The 18,568-nt window shown below is 39.2% G+C and overlaps 1 protein-coding gene across 3 annotated transcripts in view; it reads right to left on the reverse strand.

Annotated features, from left to right (window-relative positions):
* The window catches only part of DACH2 (dachshund family transcription factor 2), a 257,656-nt gene that overhangs the window by 112,717 nt on the left and 126,371 nt on the right, over window positions 1–18,568 (reverse strand). Inside the window, exon 3 of one of the 3 annotated variants that reach the window (XM_065729497.1) lies at window positions 3,619–3,705. The exons of the other annotated variants lie outside the window; for them this stretch is intronic. Coding sequence (XP_065585569.1) covers window positions 3,619–3,705 — 87 coding nt within the window. The remainder of the gene's footprint in view (window positions 1–3,618; window positions 3,706–18,568) is intronic. 3 annotated transcript variants of the gene reach the window in all.

Raw genomic sequence — 18,568 nt, forward strand, 5'->3', positions numbered from 1 at the left:
TAGCCCACTTGATATTGCATGTCATTTAATTAATACTTTTTGGGTTTTTTTTGTTGTTTTTTTTTCTTTAATACTAAATGGCTGCATTGTAGCTGTTTTCAACTTAACTTGAGAAAACAGGGGCACTTTCAGAGCTTGCCATCTACTAACAACCAAGACACACTAGAGAAGGTAAATAGTATTTTAAGCCTTGGTATTTCTTCAGAAACTGAAGGAAAGATTGCTTCCAGCTCAGGCACTGAAAAACACCTCGCACTCTTGCTGTTACACAGAGCCTTTGATATCTTACAGACATGCAGAAAATTTGTTTATATACTGCATTCAGCCTTTATGGTTTACAGTGACTATTTGTCACAGTCCTGTTTCACCTCATCTCATGCTGTAAAACCCACAGTATATAACAAGACTTCATTACTGCACAAAACCTTGAGGAGTGAGGAGAATCTACTCCTTTCCAGAAGTGTGATGCTTAGCTCTGTCTAAACCCAGTATTGCAGCACAGGCTTCCCTTGAAATATACACGTCAGCACAGTCACACATTATCACTACAATCAGAATAAGAGCAAGCTTCTTACAAAAAATCTAACAAACAACAAGCAACTCATTCCATTTGCAATCCATTTTAACAGAATCTTTTTTCTCCTCAGTTTCTTGGACAGATATACAGCTGTCTATATATATGCATATTTCTCCTTCCCAGCTACCACATTCTGCAGTTACCTTTATCAAATTTCACCTTGTCAGTCTCAAATCACCTCCTTCAATTTATCAAGATCATTTCGAATCCTGAATCTCCCTTCCCAAGTTCATAGCTGCTGTCAGTCTGAAAATGCTGCAAACATATGTTAGACTATCATCCCAGTTATTAAAGAAGATACCAAAGAGAAGATGACCTGGAGGAGAATTGAGGGGATGGCAAGGTGGAGACAATTCCTGTTGAGCACTGATTCCCAGCCTACCCGAATGCTACAATCACAATTTGTAGATGGGAGCACATTTGCTAAAGAGCCAAAACCCAACCCAAGTATAGACAGATCGCCTAAACAAGGAGCACTGCATAGCAGCAGCATTCTGCTCTCCTGGTACAGTCTTGCCATTTCTCTGCTTTAACATTACCCCGAATTATCAATGGAATATAAAGCTCCTCTTCATGAGGGCCTTGCAGGAACTGGGCTGCTTAGAAAAGTCATCTAACTGTATTTCTCCAGGTAGCCCTATACGTTGAACTGGTGCAACTTACTGGAGGTATGGCTGAAGTTGCTGCTGGTAATAGCTCTTTTCTGGATGGAGATCTAGCAATAGATATGGGTGAATTCAACTGTATTACAACTATAAATACAACTGTAAATCACACAATACTAATTAATATTGTTCTTGTTTTTTGTTTTACTCCATCAGCACTTGCTTTCTGTACTGCACCTGCAGTGTGGTCTATACTGGAAACCATTAAATGTTCTCTAAGAAGTCTACAATATGGGGTTTTTTTTGTTTTTGTTTGTTTTTGTAATTCAAACTGAAACATAAAAATGTTCAACTAAAGTTTCTTCAATTAATTTTAGTTTTCAATTTATAAAGATTTTACTATTCATGCAAAGGAAAATGAGAATTAAGATGCAATGTGCTGACATCCACTGCAGTTTTACAGCCTTTTTAATACAGAAGTAATTTTAAAAATAATAGGCTTAAAATAGTAAAGAAACAAAAAACTAATAGTTTTGCTAAATTACCTTTTTATTACATGGTTTCAATTACCATTCTCTCATCCTCCCACCCAACGTGAAGATTGTTCTTTCTTTTCTCTGGAGGGAATTATGAGATGATAGAAGTACAGAATAGACTTTAACCAAATGCTGGAACCTCAATTGAAAACACAAGTATAAGACATTCTCAAAATGATTTGTTGCTGCAAATTCTATAAAAGTTAACAGTTCTTAAAGATGTATATAACTTATGAAGCATGTTTCTCGCATATGGTAAGAGATTATTCTACTAAACTCATCAGTTATTACATTTAATATGCACTAAGCTAAAAATTACAAACAATAAAATGCTTTCAACCTGAATATGGTTTTTGAATCCTTTGAAGTCATCAGAAAGCTGCTGTGGTTTTAGTTAAGGTATTATGCTTCAGCATGAGGAAAACGTTATATTACAGGTGCAGAGAAGATCTAATCCACATGTTGCAAGGTTACATATGGATACAAAAACAGATTAATCCCCAATTCCTTTCAGTTTTGGCTCTTACAGGTCAGAAGAAGAATGGCATAATTCTGAAATGCTATCTTATTGTCAGCACCTTTTATTTCATGTCTTGTGAAGCAGATCCTAATTGATTATAATTTCATCATCATTTAGAAAACCAAAGATCACAAAATAAGTAGAAATACCCATGTGGAGACGAAGAAAAGAGGTCACACATCATAGGCAAGCCCCGTACCACAAAAACCACACAGCCTTGTCTATACTGCTGTTAACAACATGGTGTAGGAAAATCCCAACTAAATTTAAGTTAGGTATTTAAGTGAGGCAATCAAATATATGTATGAACAGTAAGTATCACAGAGCTCAGATTCCCATCCTGTTCAACAATGCTGCAAAAACCTGAGGTCAAATTTCAAGTTGTATGAAGACCAAATTTAATATGTGCTTAAGTACAGAAGATATTAATTCTCTTTCCTGACTTAAGGAGCATAGCTTCTAACACTCAAAAGTTCTGCAAGAGAAGTTTACATTTAGAAATTCCAAATGCCTTACCAGGTTTATTATTATTATTCACCCCCTAAGTATTTTACCTTAATAAAATCAGTACTATTTCCAAAAAGAGTGCATCATAAACACAGTGCTACATAGAAACATGAAGCTAGAGCTGCCACAAAACACTGTTTTCCAGATCATCTCTTTGATGACTTTTCTCTGAGAAAAGGACAGTTATGCTGAAGAGCATTCAGATAAAGCTAGACTGTGACCAAAGCACGTGCAAAACTGAGAACAAACGCCCAAAATCAACTCAGTAAGAGTATCAGTACATGTAATCATTAAACATGTATTCTGTTCTTATCGTTTTGGTTGGTTGTTTTTAAAGAGAACAAACACATAAAGCTTTCTTTTGAAAATTACATATTTGGCCATCAGAAATATGCATAATTCACACTACCTCCATATTTTATTATGTCATTACATAAAAACTATATTAGTCCCAAGGGGCTACAGCAAATCTGCGTTAAGGCTAGCTCTAAACCCAGCACCAGACTCACCACCCTTAATCTGCTGGTTCTATCTATCACAAAGCTAAGCAAGAACAGAAGTAGTTTCAATCACTTGTCCAGGCTGTTAGATGAATCAGAACAAAACAAAACCTTCTGTTAGGAACTGCACAGAATATTTAAAGTTTTAAGGAAACCTCCAGAGATCAGTATGATGTGATGATTATTAGGTATGTTCAAACAAATATCCATGAAATTGGTGCATGTCCCTACTAACTTCACAACTGCATAGTTGTTTCTCTAACGTCTAAAAGTAGCAAACTTTACATAGCTGAATGAAATAACAGATAACACAGTTTAAGATCAGAGACAAGTACAGTCATTAATTACATAAGATATAAATAGTAGTAAACACCTTGGATTTGAAGAGTCTTGAGCTTTGTGAGCTTTATCTGAGTTTCATCAGGAAAAAACAAAGTTCTTAAATCTGGAAAGAAAAACACTATTAAAAGCACACATACATTAGCAACACTGAACTTCATCAATGCAAACTTCGATATGCTGCTATGTGGAAAGAAAAAGGAACACCAAAATAACATCCTTATGAAGGTTAACAAGCAGTGTAAGTTCAAAAGGGTTTCAGTAAGTTCATCTATAGAAGTGCATCAAGTACTGTATGTGCCGAGTGTTGTTTCCACATGCGTTCAACAGCTACCACTGTCTCTAGGTGGAAGTTCCAAGCTTAGGAGTATTATGCACAGCAAGCTGCATTCTCCAAGGAACGATCATGAAGGTGAAGCACCATAAGAGTATTTATCTCCTCTGAATGACAGCCAGGACTCAGTGTAGCTTGGTACCTTATGACAGGTTATCACAAAGTGGAGCCCATACCCTACAAACTTTGCTCAGCACTCGCCCTGCTGTGTCTGAGTCAGGTACGCTGTAAAATTTCAATGATGCCTTTAAATTCTAATGGTTTCAAGCTGCTGTAAACTTCTGCAGCAATCAAAAATAATCTGTCATGGGACTAAGGGGTATGAACATCATGTCATAGCCACTCTGCTGTTAGATTTATTGGAGGGTAAAGCATGTCATTTATGCATCAACTCACAGGAGAAAAAAGCAATCCCTATGAAGTTAATCTAATAATAGACTGGAAAGCAATGATTACTGTTTCATGTGCAGTAGCTATTTGTAGCAGTGGTTGGCCTAATTCAGCAGGCCTTGCCTGTCAGAGCTCTGGGATTAGCAAGTGTTTAGATGAAAACCTATCGGGAAACATCAAGAAATGGTTTAATGAGGAACAAAAGTCTTCACTGTTACATTTAATATTTGCTGAAACTTTTCCATTTGCACCACTACATTTTTAAAAAGCTTACTGGAACTGACATCCCAAATAGAATGCAAATGTTGACGGACTATAATTTTAATTAATCTACAATAGCTCACCACAATTTCAACATAAAAGTCTGCTTTCACTCTTCTCTTCTTGCAATGAGAATGCCCTAAAATTGAATGCAAGATTCTTTAAAGACATGTCTAATCACAGAATGGCTTGGGTTGGAAAGGACCCCAAGGATCATCAAGTTCCAGCCTCCTTCTACAAGCAGGGCCGCTAACCCCCAGCCATGACCTTACTGTACTACGCATTCTTCATCAATAAAATAATTAACAGATCTTGGCTAACCAATCGGTCATTGCCAACATGCTATAAACCAACTGCTGATATCATTTCAGAGAAGAGGAAGTAAAAAGTAAAAAGTAATACATCTGAAATTCAGAATCTAAATGTACTGCAAAATGGCACAATGGGGACTGTTGCCCCATTCGGTGGTTCGGACCGCTGGGGGCTAGCTCGCTGTTGGTAAAGGTAGATTCATCAGACGATATGAATTTAACAAGGCTTTTTGCAGTTTTAGGTTCCTCTACAATATTATCATCCATAGAGGATTCTGAAGTTTCCTCATCATCTGAGATATCTTCCTCTTCACCATCATCCTCATTTACAAATGTTATATTGGCATATACAGGGGACTGGATGAAAGAAGACCCTGCACTGACCCCCAAACTTTTCCCTTGCCAGGAGCCATGCACTTCCCACTGGAAGATGCCTTAAAGCATTCCTTTTAAGTTCTAATGTTTAAGAGCCCCTAGAAAAGGTTTTATTTATCTTCCTTGACACACTAAGCAAAATTCAAACTAACCTAAGTAAGATAATTCATATACCTTTTTGCTCACAAGTATTGTTCACTGTAGACTGGATACAAATACTCAAAATGAAGACTAGCTAACTCAGGCCTCCATACATGGAGTATGAGATGCAACCATGTGAAGCTATGGCAAGATGCAAACAGGGTTCCCGGTTTTTCGTCAGCAATGGCAAAGAATCCTTAACGTGCTGCAGTCCAGCCAATCCAATATCCACAATATCTAGGGTCAAAGGTATAGGCAGCCTAACCCTCCCCTCCACCCTTCTCCTTGAAAGAGAAAGAAAAATTTTCACAGAACAGTTTCTAGGATGGCTCTGCCTTTCAAATAAGAAGCACACTGCACAGGATTTTGGTGTGGGCCATGATACAGAAATGGCTGAACTAATTGAGGGCAACCTCAAGGTCAACACAAATTGTTGTGTAGACATAAAAGTCAAGGACAAAAAAATAAAGAGGAAAGGCAGAGTAATATGATGCAATGAAAAATGGAGATCAAGAGAGACATATCAGAAAGGGAAGGACATTGTCACATCAGTGAGCAAAAAAACCTATTCTCAGGATATTTTCTTATGCACAGTATACACTGAAAACTTCCTGTCAATGAATACGAATTCTCAACAGGATTAATAAGCTAGTATAAAAAATATTATCTTTAATAAAAAACAACAATGAACCAGCTCCAAAACAGAATGGCAAAAATAACTTTGGTTAATTTCTATGACATTTTATAAGTTTGAAAAGGAGATTCAAGTGACAAGGTTTTAACAATCTAACCAGATCCGAGTACAAAATAACCTTCTGAAGCCTCATACAGACTCAGCTAATACATTTCAGGAAAAAAGCAAACGAGATCAATATATCTGTATGTCATACGAGACTCCAGAGAAAAATTCTGTGCTAGGAAATACCAAAAACCACTACCTAAATGGCAAAGTCCTCTGAATTGCCACTGAAAGATGGCATGGCTTTCTGGGTCAGCTAAATTTGAATAACAGGGTGTTCTTTGCCCAAATAACCTATTGACTTCTATATATAACAAAATTGAGAGACTCTTTCAAGTGTCTCCTAGATTTAGCAGCTGCTGGTCTGACACTGCCAGCAATGCATCCATCTTAATCACACTATGATCCTTTCAACTTTTCTTTTTGAGGCTCTGATTACTTCCTTCCATCCTTCAAGTTGTCTCATATCTGCCCAGGACTCTTACAGCTCAGAGCAATGGACGCATATGAGTTAGAACAATGTATTTGGTTTCTGCTGAACCACATTTTTTTTTGTTTCTTAAAAAAAATAAAATATATGTGTTTATACATACATATATATATATATATATATATATACACATGGATGTATGTATTTTTGAACTTAAACATAAAGGAAACCTGAACTTCGATGCTTGCAGGGGTCACCTTCAAGATACTTTTGTTCTTCTGTTCTTTGTAAGTCCGCTGTAAGAAACCCCTCTAACTTCCCTTGCCCATCACCCTGGGCATTTTACATTTTATTCTCATTATTCTTTTTGATTTTTTCTTTGCTTGAAGTAAAAGACTCCATATGTTCTACTCTTTTTTTTTTTATTGGAAAATGTTAATGCTGTGTACCAGAGGGCACAGCAAATGAGGGATTGCCATTTGGACAGAAACACATAACACAAGTATTGCCCAGGGTATACCACCTGCGTGTGTACTTTAATCATATCATATCTTTTTCTCCTGACAGAGTTTACGGTAATATTTTAATGCTGAAAACAATATTCAGTGTTCTCCAACTTGTTCTGTTAAACTCTTTCATATTAACTGGTACTTAATGGCCCACAGTTCATAGTGGATTAGTTTGAAGTTCTTAAAATGATCCACTTGAATTATATTTGCTTTCAAATGAAAGCTCAGACACATTCACTTTTAGTAAATTTTATATCATATTTAAACTCTTCTCCTCGTTTGAGTCTCATTGGAAAACTAAAATTACTTTTAACCGTACAGCTCCTATCAGAGTTGGGAGCTCTTTAAAAAAGAGAGTACTCGTATTTTATCAGTATAGCATGAGAAGGCTGTGCAACTGAAACAGTTCTGCTATACTGAGTAATTTACATTCACTAAGCAGATTAGCTGAAATAAGCATAATAAATGAAAGAGAATAAAATAAAAAACAATTTCACACTAAATGAAGGCTTGACTTATAGGAAGTGGCAGCTCTGATGGCCCAAGGCACAGAATTAGTTTTGCCATTCGATAATTTGACTGATTCACTCGAGTGGCCAGAAGAGGACATTTTCTGCCTGATTTCAGTGTAATCAAGTCACCTGCTCTGCGATTGCCAGGGCCAAGTCAACTGCACTCTGCTGCACCCCGCCTGCACGCCAGGAGCAGCAAGAGCAGTGTTTTCTGCCTATGTGTGCAGAACTACTGAGCTGTCAGCAATAGCGGGACTTAGCAGCATCTGTACATTAGAGCATTTTCATCTGAAACCACACATACAATATGTAAGTAATCTACCCCATTAGCTCCTTTATTTACGCAAAGTTTGGGGCTGCTGATGGGATGTTCTATTACACATACCAGACAACTCACATATTGCTTCTACTTTTGTTTTCTTTGGGGTTTTTTTAGATCATCTTTTTGACAGATGCTAATACAGAAAGGAAAACGTAATTCTTGGAGACTGGAAATGTAAATGACATTTTCTGTATAAATTAAACTTGACTGAAATTATTCATAAACATATACAGTAAAATTATGCATTAAATTTATGTAATACTTTTTAAAGATTATTTTCTTCTTCATATATGCTTTTATGTTATCACCAATACCTAGAGTGTTCTACCTTTCCCATTAATATGTAGACATGCAGAGATTTGGGGAGGCAACTTGGATGACATGATGTTCGTTTTATTCTTGCTTTGCTGAACCGTGGTCAGACTGGTGTATGCAATATAACTGTTGATCTTTAAGCACATGACCAGTTTCACTGGTTATTATTTACAGCTAACCTTTCAAAGTAATGACTGCACACCGTATGTTAGAAGAACAGAATCCTGTATTACTATGGAGTATTTTCTTCCCTTTATGCAAATATTAGATTAACACTCCACCAGTCAGGAAAGATAATCCACTTAGAAATATCATTATTATTATTAAAGCACATTCAATCAATATGCAAATGTGAAAAACAGCAATTAAGCTTTTTTTTTATTTAACAATTGTACATCAATAAAAACAAAGATACAAGTTGTATTAAAAGATTTCACATTTTTACAATCTATTTTCTACTTGCTATTAACTACTGCAGGATTTATCCACAGTTTTCAAAATGATAGCCCATGACTGCAGAGTCACAGAATCATCTGAGCTGGAAGAGACCTTTAAAGTTTAGCTAGTCCAACTGCTCTGCAATGAACAGGGACAACTACAGCTCAAAAAGGGCTGCCCAGAGCCTGACCAGCCTGACTCCAACTGTCTTCTAAGGACAGAGTTTCCACCACCAATCTGGGCAACTTGTTCCACTTACTCACCACACCTACTATAAAAAACCTTTCTTATGTCCAGTCTAACCCCCCCCCCCCTTTTAGTTTGAAACAATTTCCCCCTGACCTGTCACAAGAAATCCTGCTAAAGAGTCTGTCACTTCCTTTCTTACAGTCACTCTCAGGTTTACTAGGAGCCTTCTGTTCCCCAGGCTGAACAGATCCATCTCTCTCAGCCTGGCCTTATCAGGGGAGATGTTCCAGCCCTCAAATCACTTTTGCTGCCCTTCACTGGATGCGCTCCAACAGGTCCTCATCTCTTCTTTACTGAGGACTCCACATCTGGACACAGTCCACAAGGTGAGGTCTCACCAGAGCAAAGCAGGGAGAAGCAGAATCGTCTCCCTCAACCTCCTGGCCATGGTGCTTTGGATGCAGCTCAGGATGTAGCTATTTTCTAGGCTGCAACAGCACATTTCTGGCTCCCATCTAGCTCGCCATCCACAGAACCTCCAGATCCTCTTCAGTTCCATCCTTACATCCCCAGGTTTTTACTAACGGAAGAGGTTCTTATGATCCAGGTGAAAAACCTTGCACTTGGATTTGTTGAACCTTGTGAGATTTACCTGGGCCCACTGCTTGAGCCTGTCTACGTCTGTCTGGATGGCATCCCATTGCTCAGTCATGTCTACTGTACCACACAACTTGGCATTATCTGCAAACATGGTGCAGGTGCACTCGATCCCACTGTCGATATTGCTGAAGAAGTTAAAGAGCACTGGTTCCAGTACTGACCCTTGAGGGACATCACTTGTCACTGATCTCCACTTTGATATTCAGCCACTGACCACCACTCTCTTGGGTACAATCACACAACCAACCAGTTCCTCATCCATTGAGTAGTCCACCCATCAAATCCCTGTCTTTCCAATGTGGAGAGAAGGATGTTATCAGGGACCATGACAAATGCCTTACTAACTTCCAAGATGGGTGACATCAGTTCCCTTGTGTACTGATGCAGTTCAACCATCATGAAAAGTGACAAGGTTGGCCAGGCAGAACCTGCCCTTAGTGAAGCCATGCTGGAGATAATTGGAGATACCAATTCCTTCTCTTCTTTATGTGTTACCACAGCTACCAGGATCTGCCCCGTGATCTTCCCTGGCACACAGATGAGGCTAACAAATCAGTAGTTCCGGGGGTCATCCTTTCTACCCTTCTTAATGCTGCCTTTTTCCAGTCCCAGAGACTTCACCTGACCACCAAAACTTTTTCAAAAGTCTCTGACAGGGACTTGGCAACTATGTCAGCCAATTCTCTCAGGCCTCTGGGATTTATCTCATCGAGACCCATAGACATATAGATGTCTCTTTGCTTATAGCAGGGAGACAATGCTCCCCCAGTTCCCCACTTCTGAACCATTTGCTTGAGGGCTGTGTTTACAGCTGCTGCCAGTGAAAATTGAGGTAAAAAAGTTGTCAAATACCTCAGCCTTCCCCTTATCCGTTGTTTCCAACCTGCCTGTGTTGCTCACTAGGGAGTATATATCCTCCTGAACTTTCCTCTTCCGGTTGCTGTACCTAGAGAAGCCATTCTTATCCCTCTTTGTGCCCCTTGCAAACCTAATCTGTTAATAAAATGAAAAGGTGACCTTGCTTAATTTAATAAGTCTGTGAAGAAATACTCTTTCAACATGTTAAAGAACTACAAAAAGGTTATCATAGCTCACTTTCATGGGAGAGTACTCTACTTTTTCCAGCTCATTTCTCAGGCTCTTAGTGTAATTCATTAGATTACATAAAAACAATGTAGATCATTATATTTTAATAAAGGCTTTCCTTTCCTAATAAAACATCTGACATGTACATTCAGGCATGTATTATATAAAATACTTTTCTTTCTGAAGTAAGCTTTTCATATTCAAGCCACGGGAGGTTGTTAGCTCCAGGAATTATTTTTCTTTGTAATGGATTTTAAAACAAATTCTGTTTCAAGACAGAATCCCCCAAAACTCTAGTCCTGCCAACCTTCCAAACAGGCGCAACATGACAGCATAATACCAGTTCTACAGCATGAAGAAGGTTCTCTCTCTTCAGCAAGAAGACTGGGTATACAGCTTGTTTTTCTTTACACCTCTTCATTTTGACTGTGATTAAAGTTTAAATGACCAGATTATATTTCCAGTGAAACGTCAGTACGGTTCCAGTCACTTAATGATTGTGATAAGCCATTGAAATCTATTTCAGCTATGATAGTTCCAAAATTAAAACGTGCCCCTCCAGGATGCTCAGTAAGCAATGTTTTCCCTCCCTCATGAACCCTGATTTGTTGCCAGCACTTGCCATCATGTTGTATTGCTTGGGAAAGGCTGAAAGAAGAGCATATTCTTCTTTCATGGAGGAAACATCAACTGCAGCCACTGTACCCCTTGTGCAGCACAGGTCTGCTCTTGTGGAGAGCAGCTCTCACTGCTAACCCTGATTCTCCCACTTTTCTGCACTCACACTATATGCCAAAATCTTCTCAGATACTAAGGTGTTTTTTCCCTGCTTTGCGTACCCAGGCTCACATTACTCCTTCTTGCTCACACACAGCAGGCTTTGAAAACAGTTGTCCTCTCTCTTCCAGCAGGCTTTGCTCTCCTTTTTGCCAACACAATGCAAAGGTTAATCCCAAAATCTTCATCATCTAACAAAACATTTATCCTATTGTCTGTCGCCAGGTAAACACTTCAAAAGGGAGAACTAGCAGTAGCATTTTGCAAACTACTTTCCTCAGACAAGCAAGCTTTCCACCTGCCACCTTGCACTCAAATGCTAGCTACCTGTGTAACTGAGCTGCTCCACGTGGCTGAAGAGAACAACACTGTCATCTTCCATGTGAATTCCCCATCAGCAACCACTTGGTTAAAGTTTTTCCCAACTTATTTCAAATAATATGCTGCTGCTTCTCACAAACTCCAGTCCACACGAGACAACAGAAGGCTGAAGGATTCTAGGAACGGTCTGACATACAGGCACTTCACAAACCCACAGTTTTGCAAAAGAATCCTTATAGAACATGATCTCCAAAATATCCTAATAAGCAATAAAACACTAATGCACAGTTAGAGCAAACAAGTAACACAAACTACATCAATGGAATTACTCATGCGCTTAATTTTAAAAACATACTTAAATATTTTGCTTGTTTAGGACTCCAGAGGTCTGTATGACAAGGATGGAAGCACTGCAGCTGTTAAATTATGTTGGAAGCACTTAATCCCTGACCAGAATCATAACTATGAAAATACTTGGATTTACGTATAGCACGTGCTTAGTTTTCAATCTAGAGATTTATTCCCTGTCTAATACTTCTGAGCAACTTGTAACAGTGTTGTTTAACCAAGAATTTTGCTAAAATACAGACTAAGTTTTCCTATGGGAAGCTGCACTACTCAAATCTAATTTAGATCTGAATATAGCATTTTAAGAGAATATTACTAACTTAAATATAGATTTTAGCATTGTAAATTGATGGTGAATCAACATTCTCCTGCAAACAGGGATGTGTAATGAAACCAGTTACAACTGTATCCACTTAACATATCCTACAACTAAATGTTCATTTCCAACCTCTCACAGACGCGAGCTCTCAAGTCATACGAAAAAAACCTATGTGCACGCATCTTCAGCTTACCACGTTGTCTGAAACAGAGCAGGATAAATCTAAAGCAAGGTAGGATCTATGCTCCTTGTCTTTGATGTTACGTTCCAGAATATTTATTTCTGTTACTAACACTATGCTTCTTTTGAAAAACAGAATCATGAGTAAGACTATATGGCACCTCAAGTAACAAATGACAGTGGCTAAAGCTGCCAAGTGGAAAACGTTTCAGAACATAATTGTTCCATTTGTTCATACTATCATATAAAAAAAGTAAAATGTAAAAAAATCTCCAGTTACAACAGTCCTGCTATTATTGTCAAATCCGTCCTCCAGACAACAGAAAGAGCTCAAGATAACAAACCTTTCATACCTCCCATTATCATTTTTTGCTTTAGGACATTTCTCAACAATGCAAAAAAAGCTCAACTAGTTCCAAAGGCAGTTAAAGAGGTGATGGAGAGAGGCAGAAGGGTATTTGGATCATGACAGACCTCAATGCCTTAAGACAGCAGGCTAAGAAAAGAGTTGGTAGAAAAGCATGTCACAGATTATAAGGACAGACAGATGAAAACTTGCTGATTTTGTCAGCAATGTGATAGTTGGACCAGCTTTTCCAAACAGTTCCCTTCCACAGACAAAACAAGACAAACCGAGAGCAGACCTGTCCTCTGTGTCTGGAGAATCCAGTCTTAATTCTCTTAGTGTGATCATTTTAACCTAACTTTGTCATCTCAGAAGATAAAACTCAGTGGGATTGATTTTTATTTTTTTTTAAACTTCAAGTGCTTACAAATGAAAGTATATTACTGAGTTTCACACTTCTTGGGCAATAATTAGTAGCTGTGTGTAAATTAAATTTACAACAAGGTTAACAATTCAGTGAATTCTCAACAGCTTTAAAGTATTCATATATCACAAACCTAATATCCCACACAGATAAATCAGACTCCAAAAATGGATCTCTAAAGAAAGATAATATTAAAACAGAGAAGGAAAGTGGAGATGAGTGACTCATGGTCACTAGGTGTAGTTTTTCAGGTCATCAGAACTCTACTGAATGGCTGCATTTCAAAGAGTAATGACATGATCCCGAATTCCTCATTCACTCGAATTCATGCTCCCTTCAGCACAGAAATGTGCTGGCACGAGATGGGTGGTACTCAATCATGTGGCATACGCGGTCTTTAATTTTAAAATCCAGTTAAATGGATGTTCTAACATCATTTTTTATCGAAGAACATTTCATGATAAAAGAGTGAGCATGTAACTTATTTGTCAGCTTTACTGTGCAGCAGATAACTTTCCTATGTTACTCACATGAGTTTTCATTTCCCAAAGCTATATGCATTCATTATGACAGTAAAAATGAGGAGTTGCTAAAGAGATGTATGCATTTTTATTACTGTTTGAAAAAACAGATCTTTCTACAGTCCTTTGAGCTTCTGAGTGTGTGATTTGTATAAAATATTTCTCATTTTGGGGACACGGCAGATGGAGTGCAGGGCACTGTGGGATATGCCATTTATCACAATGACAGTGCGTAGGTAGCACTGATCCTCTCACCACAGGGGGAAGCTAGAGCTGCAAATGCGGAGCGGCATTAAAAGCCCGACGAGTGGAGTTTGGCAACACTTGTACTACTCATTAACTTAATCATATTAATTTATTAGCCATATATATCAAAGTAATTCACTGCTGAATTGTCACCAAGAACAATTTATAAACTGTTAACATTCCCCATTGGCAGGGAAGTGCTGCGGTATCCTTAACCAGTATGTTTGCCTTCGATTAAAAGTAATAATTTCTACCAAGCCAGGTAATGCCAACAATGACAAAGTTGTACATATGTTTCTCATTATACATGGAACTTTAAAGTGACATCTGTGACAACTGAAAGAAAAAAAAAAGACTACTGTAGACAGTGAAATGAGCCACAGAAATAGTGTGTAAACATACAAAAATGCTCAGTGAAGTATTTTGAGAAAGTAAAAGGTTCCTTTTAACTCTCGGATCGTCTGCTCTCAGAGGTTCTAGGACTGCTGCCAGCCACAGCAGCCCTACATCTAACACCTCAAGTGGTGAAATCAATCCATAAATTCTCTGTTAAGTGACCCTGAACGAATGTTTATTCTTCAAATAACTTTCTTAATATCAGGCTTTACAGCACGAACACAGACACCCTCAGAACCTGGTTTTGGCACTGCTGGTCTCTGAGCACGTGGAGTAGACTTGCTGCCTTCAGTCTCGCTGTACTCCTTCTAAGGGACATCCCTGCTGCCCTACTCCTCGACCCTGGGCACATCTTCCACACCCAGGACAGAGCAGCAGGCACTATGGTTGTGCTCATTTCAGAAAAAAACAAAAACAAAAACAAGGAGGAGATCTGTGGAGTGGGTGGCACTGCCCAAAGGCAGCAGGGCCCTGTTGCCTGGCCAAGTGCCCACCTCCATAACAAACAACTGGGAACCAAAGATGTTAGGAGCCTCTGGCCTCCTCCATTCCTCTTAACCAGATACCCCAAATAGAAATGCTTCAGCACTACTGCAAATACTGCTATATCCTCTCTGTTGCCTGGAAAGGCCGAGTGACTGCTAAAAAGCACTGTTAAATTGAAGTAATGCTCACTTACCATAATCCTGTAAGGTGCTTTTTGTCTAAGACTCACAGTGATGTTATTTGTCTATTAAAACATTAATTTCATTGAAATATTAAATCATGAAATTGTGCAGTTCACAAGTTTTTAAACTATTTTTTAAGTTAAATTTAACCTGAGAAACTGCTTGTGTCTGTACAAACAAGTCAACAAACTATTTCTTAAAAACTCTAGTCAAACAGCTATAAACAGATAAACAGTGTCAATGTTACCTGTCTGCTTATGAAATCAAGGAATCTGAGCCCAAACTCACAGGTGATGAAAACAGTGGTCTGTTCAACATGGCTGGAAGTGGAAGTGGCTTGTTTCTGCTTGCTGGCCAGAGCAGCACGAGGACAGCAGAGGCTTGGTGATGGGTGCTGGTAGCAGGAGCAGTCAGCAGATCCTGCATGGCAGTGCTGGCCACAGCCCTGGCACAAGGTGACACCGAAAGCTTTCCCTACCAAGCAGACATCAGCTGGGAGTGAACATTCATTCAATCTCTGATATTCTAAATTTGTCTCTCTCCTATCCAGCAAAGTGAATTATGCACTTGAAACGGCCTCGTTTTCCTTATTAATACACAACAGCCCATCAGCCAGGCTCTCCCACCTGCAGCACTGAGCAGCCAGCAGTCCTCAGCCCTAAAACCTCACAGCCATCTACCTGCAGACTTGTGCCACCCATCAGGCCAAGGAGGCTGCCTGCAACAACATGCAGCAAGTCTCAGAAAGATCAAATGGCAAGCATCCATCTTCCTGGCACACAGTCCCTTACTGGCCTCAGCTGTGGGATTCCCAGTCCTCATCCCAGTCCTGTGTACTTCAGCATAAGCAATTTCTAGCAGCATGATAATCCTCTTTGTAACCCACCCTTCCCCAGTACCTTGAAAACAAAATGCAGCAGACCCCAAGAGTATTTTATGGAAATAACAGTAGAGTTTCAACACATCAAATAGAGAAAAATATGTAATGAAGACTTCATGTGGTGCTTTTTTTTAACCTTTTTGGGTACAAGCTAGATTACAGGCAGGACAACTATGACAAGATCCAGCTACACTCGCAGCTTCACTCCATTTCAACAGTTCTCTGAACCTCTGATTTAAGTAACCTAATGGATTGCACCTTCTCTCCACACAGTAAACCACTGCTTCAGAGCTTAAAAGCTGCATTAGTAAATACCAACTGTCTTAAGATATACTGAAGACAAAGCCCTGTATGTTAACAAAAAAAGAACCCCAAATGTTTTATCTCCTATTAATGTCACTTCATCACACTGCATTGTGTGAAGAAAAAGAAGAAAGCCTTTGATAACTGTCCCTCTCTGACATATGGGATTTTTCCCTTGCCCTCACAGCAGGCAGGGCACCACGCTGATTTTGACATTTCCTACCAGAATACAGGAAGCAAAATACTTTCTCCTCAACTAATGCAAAATGGACAGCACTCGAATATCAGCTCTTGGGCAGGGTCATTGTGCTGCTTGCTCAAGCCCTTCCCAGCAGCATGTATCCCAGGCACACTGCCCCAACGTTCTCAGTCACTGCAGGGTTAGCCACCCTGCTGCTTCCAGCCTCATCCTCAAATGTTCCCACTCCCCAAAGGCAGAAGGTAGCTGCAAATATTTGAAAAGATAGAATTGCCTTCCCAATTTCTCACACGTAAGAGTAGCTGTAGTCCTCTTTGCCAAGATGTAAAAAATTACACCCTGCACTGGGAAATGCAGTATGCCTAATTTAACTACCTGTTTATTATGTGAAAATGACCACGTAAACTGAGCTGACACAAACCAAATGGGAGATGAAAATAATAGCACATTTCAAGGAATGGGAACACAGATGGCTCACTCAAGTCTGCAGGAAGTTACTAATCATCACTCTGTAATGCCCTCTACAGATGATCTGCGAGTTCTGTGGCCCGAACTGCAACTTCATGAGACCGTCTACCAACAGCACGTATGGACACACACTGCTTCACCTGAACGTGGCCACAGACTAAAGGAGATGCAAAACTAGACAATGAAATGGATGGATGAATCAAGCTACAACTGCTAACATGGAGTCCATTACCAAAATGAGTTTATCTGACGAATAAAACAGTTTTGATAGGAATTTGGTCACATTAGAAAAAATCACAGAAGAGAGAGTCTACTTATTTTTCTAAATATTGTCGTCAGATTAACGTAACCATCTGCAAACCATATACAAGTGAGACTGCAAATAAGTAAATTAACACTCAGCCGATACACAACACTTCAACATCCTTGCCACTTTTACTCTATTAACCACTGCCCAGAAGTCTGGTAGAAAAGCCTCCATTCTTTGATAAGCATTAAAATGTTTTTTGTTCTTAGTTCAGCCAAAATGAAAGAATCCAATTGCAGAAGTGTTGAAAGCAACCAGAGGAAAGCAGACAGTAATTAAGTGAAGATAGATATAAATAAAGCTAATGGAGGCTTTATATCCCAGGTGCTCCATCAAGTTTGCAACAGCTTAGATCCCCCCCAGAGTTTACAAGTGGCTCTTTTGGCACCCTTCCTTCTTCAGCACTTACCCCAGCTTTCTCACTGAGCTGCTTCTCCTTATGAACAAAACAAAACCAAAACTTCAGGGGCTCTGAGACTACACAGCCATTAGTGCAAAGCACCTGTGCCATGGGCTGGCTACAGGACTGCTTCATTCTCAGGAATCCATCTCACTCGGGCCCTCAACAACACCACGATGCTTTGGAATGGTGTTTTTTCTCTTGCCTGCAAGTTGATCCCAAAACTCCCTCCCAGCTTCTTGAGGCATACTGTATGTGACTTCTGGGATTTGGTCACACAAAGGTTTTCATATACAGCTCACAAGGTCAGAAAGGCAGCTGCCCCCAGCCCTCAGCTGAGAGGCAGCACTTGGGGCCAAACACTGAAATAATGTATGTGAGATGATACGTCTAGATACTATTTCACTGTGCAACACAGTGTGCCCAGTATTTCCCAATTTAAGGAAAAAAAACGTGGAAGAGCGTTATGCAATATTTCAGATTTCTGACACGTGACTCCTGTGCTATTCTGTTTATTGGTAATAACACAAACTATTAAATATCCATGAAATTCCTGGGCTAAGTACATGAAGAGCTACTAAAACTTTAAGTTATTAGCTGCTTATGACAGTAAACATACCCAACCTCTGATACACGTATTTGAAGCTGTACTAGCTTGAATGTGATATCTGGCTGTACTAAAAGGCTTTTATACTTACATTAACTACTTCAGGTTTCTCCGACTATTGCTTAAGAATGTTTATTTCTATTTTCACAGAGAAGGGTTAATGGATCTCTATGAAATTGTAATGGCACTTGGAGTTGTAGGGCGAATCAAAGACCTCAGCTTTGTCACTCTCATGAACACAGGCACTCAGTGGCAGTGCAGA

Source organism: Cyrtonyx montezumae, unplaced genomic scaffold (genome assembly GCF_038088225.1).
Source record: "Cyrtonyx montezumae isolate F1298 unplaced genomic scaffold, pur_monq_1.0 scaffold_11, whole genome shotgun sequence".
NCBI lineage: Eukaryota > Metazoa > Chordata > Aves > Galliformes > Odontophoridae > Cyrtonyx > Cyrtonyx montezumae.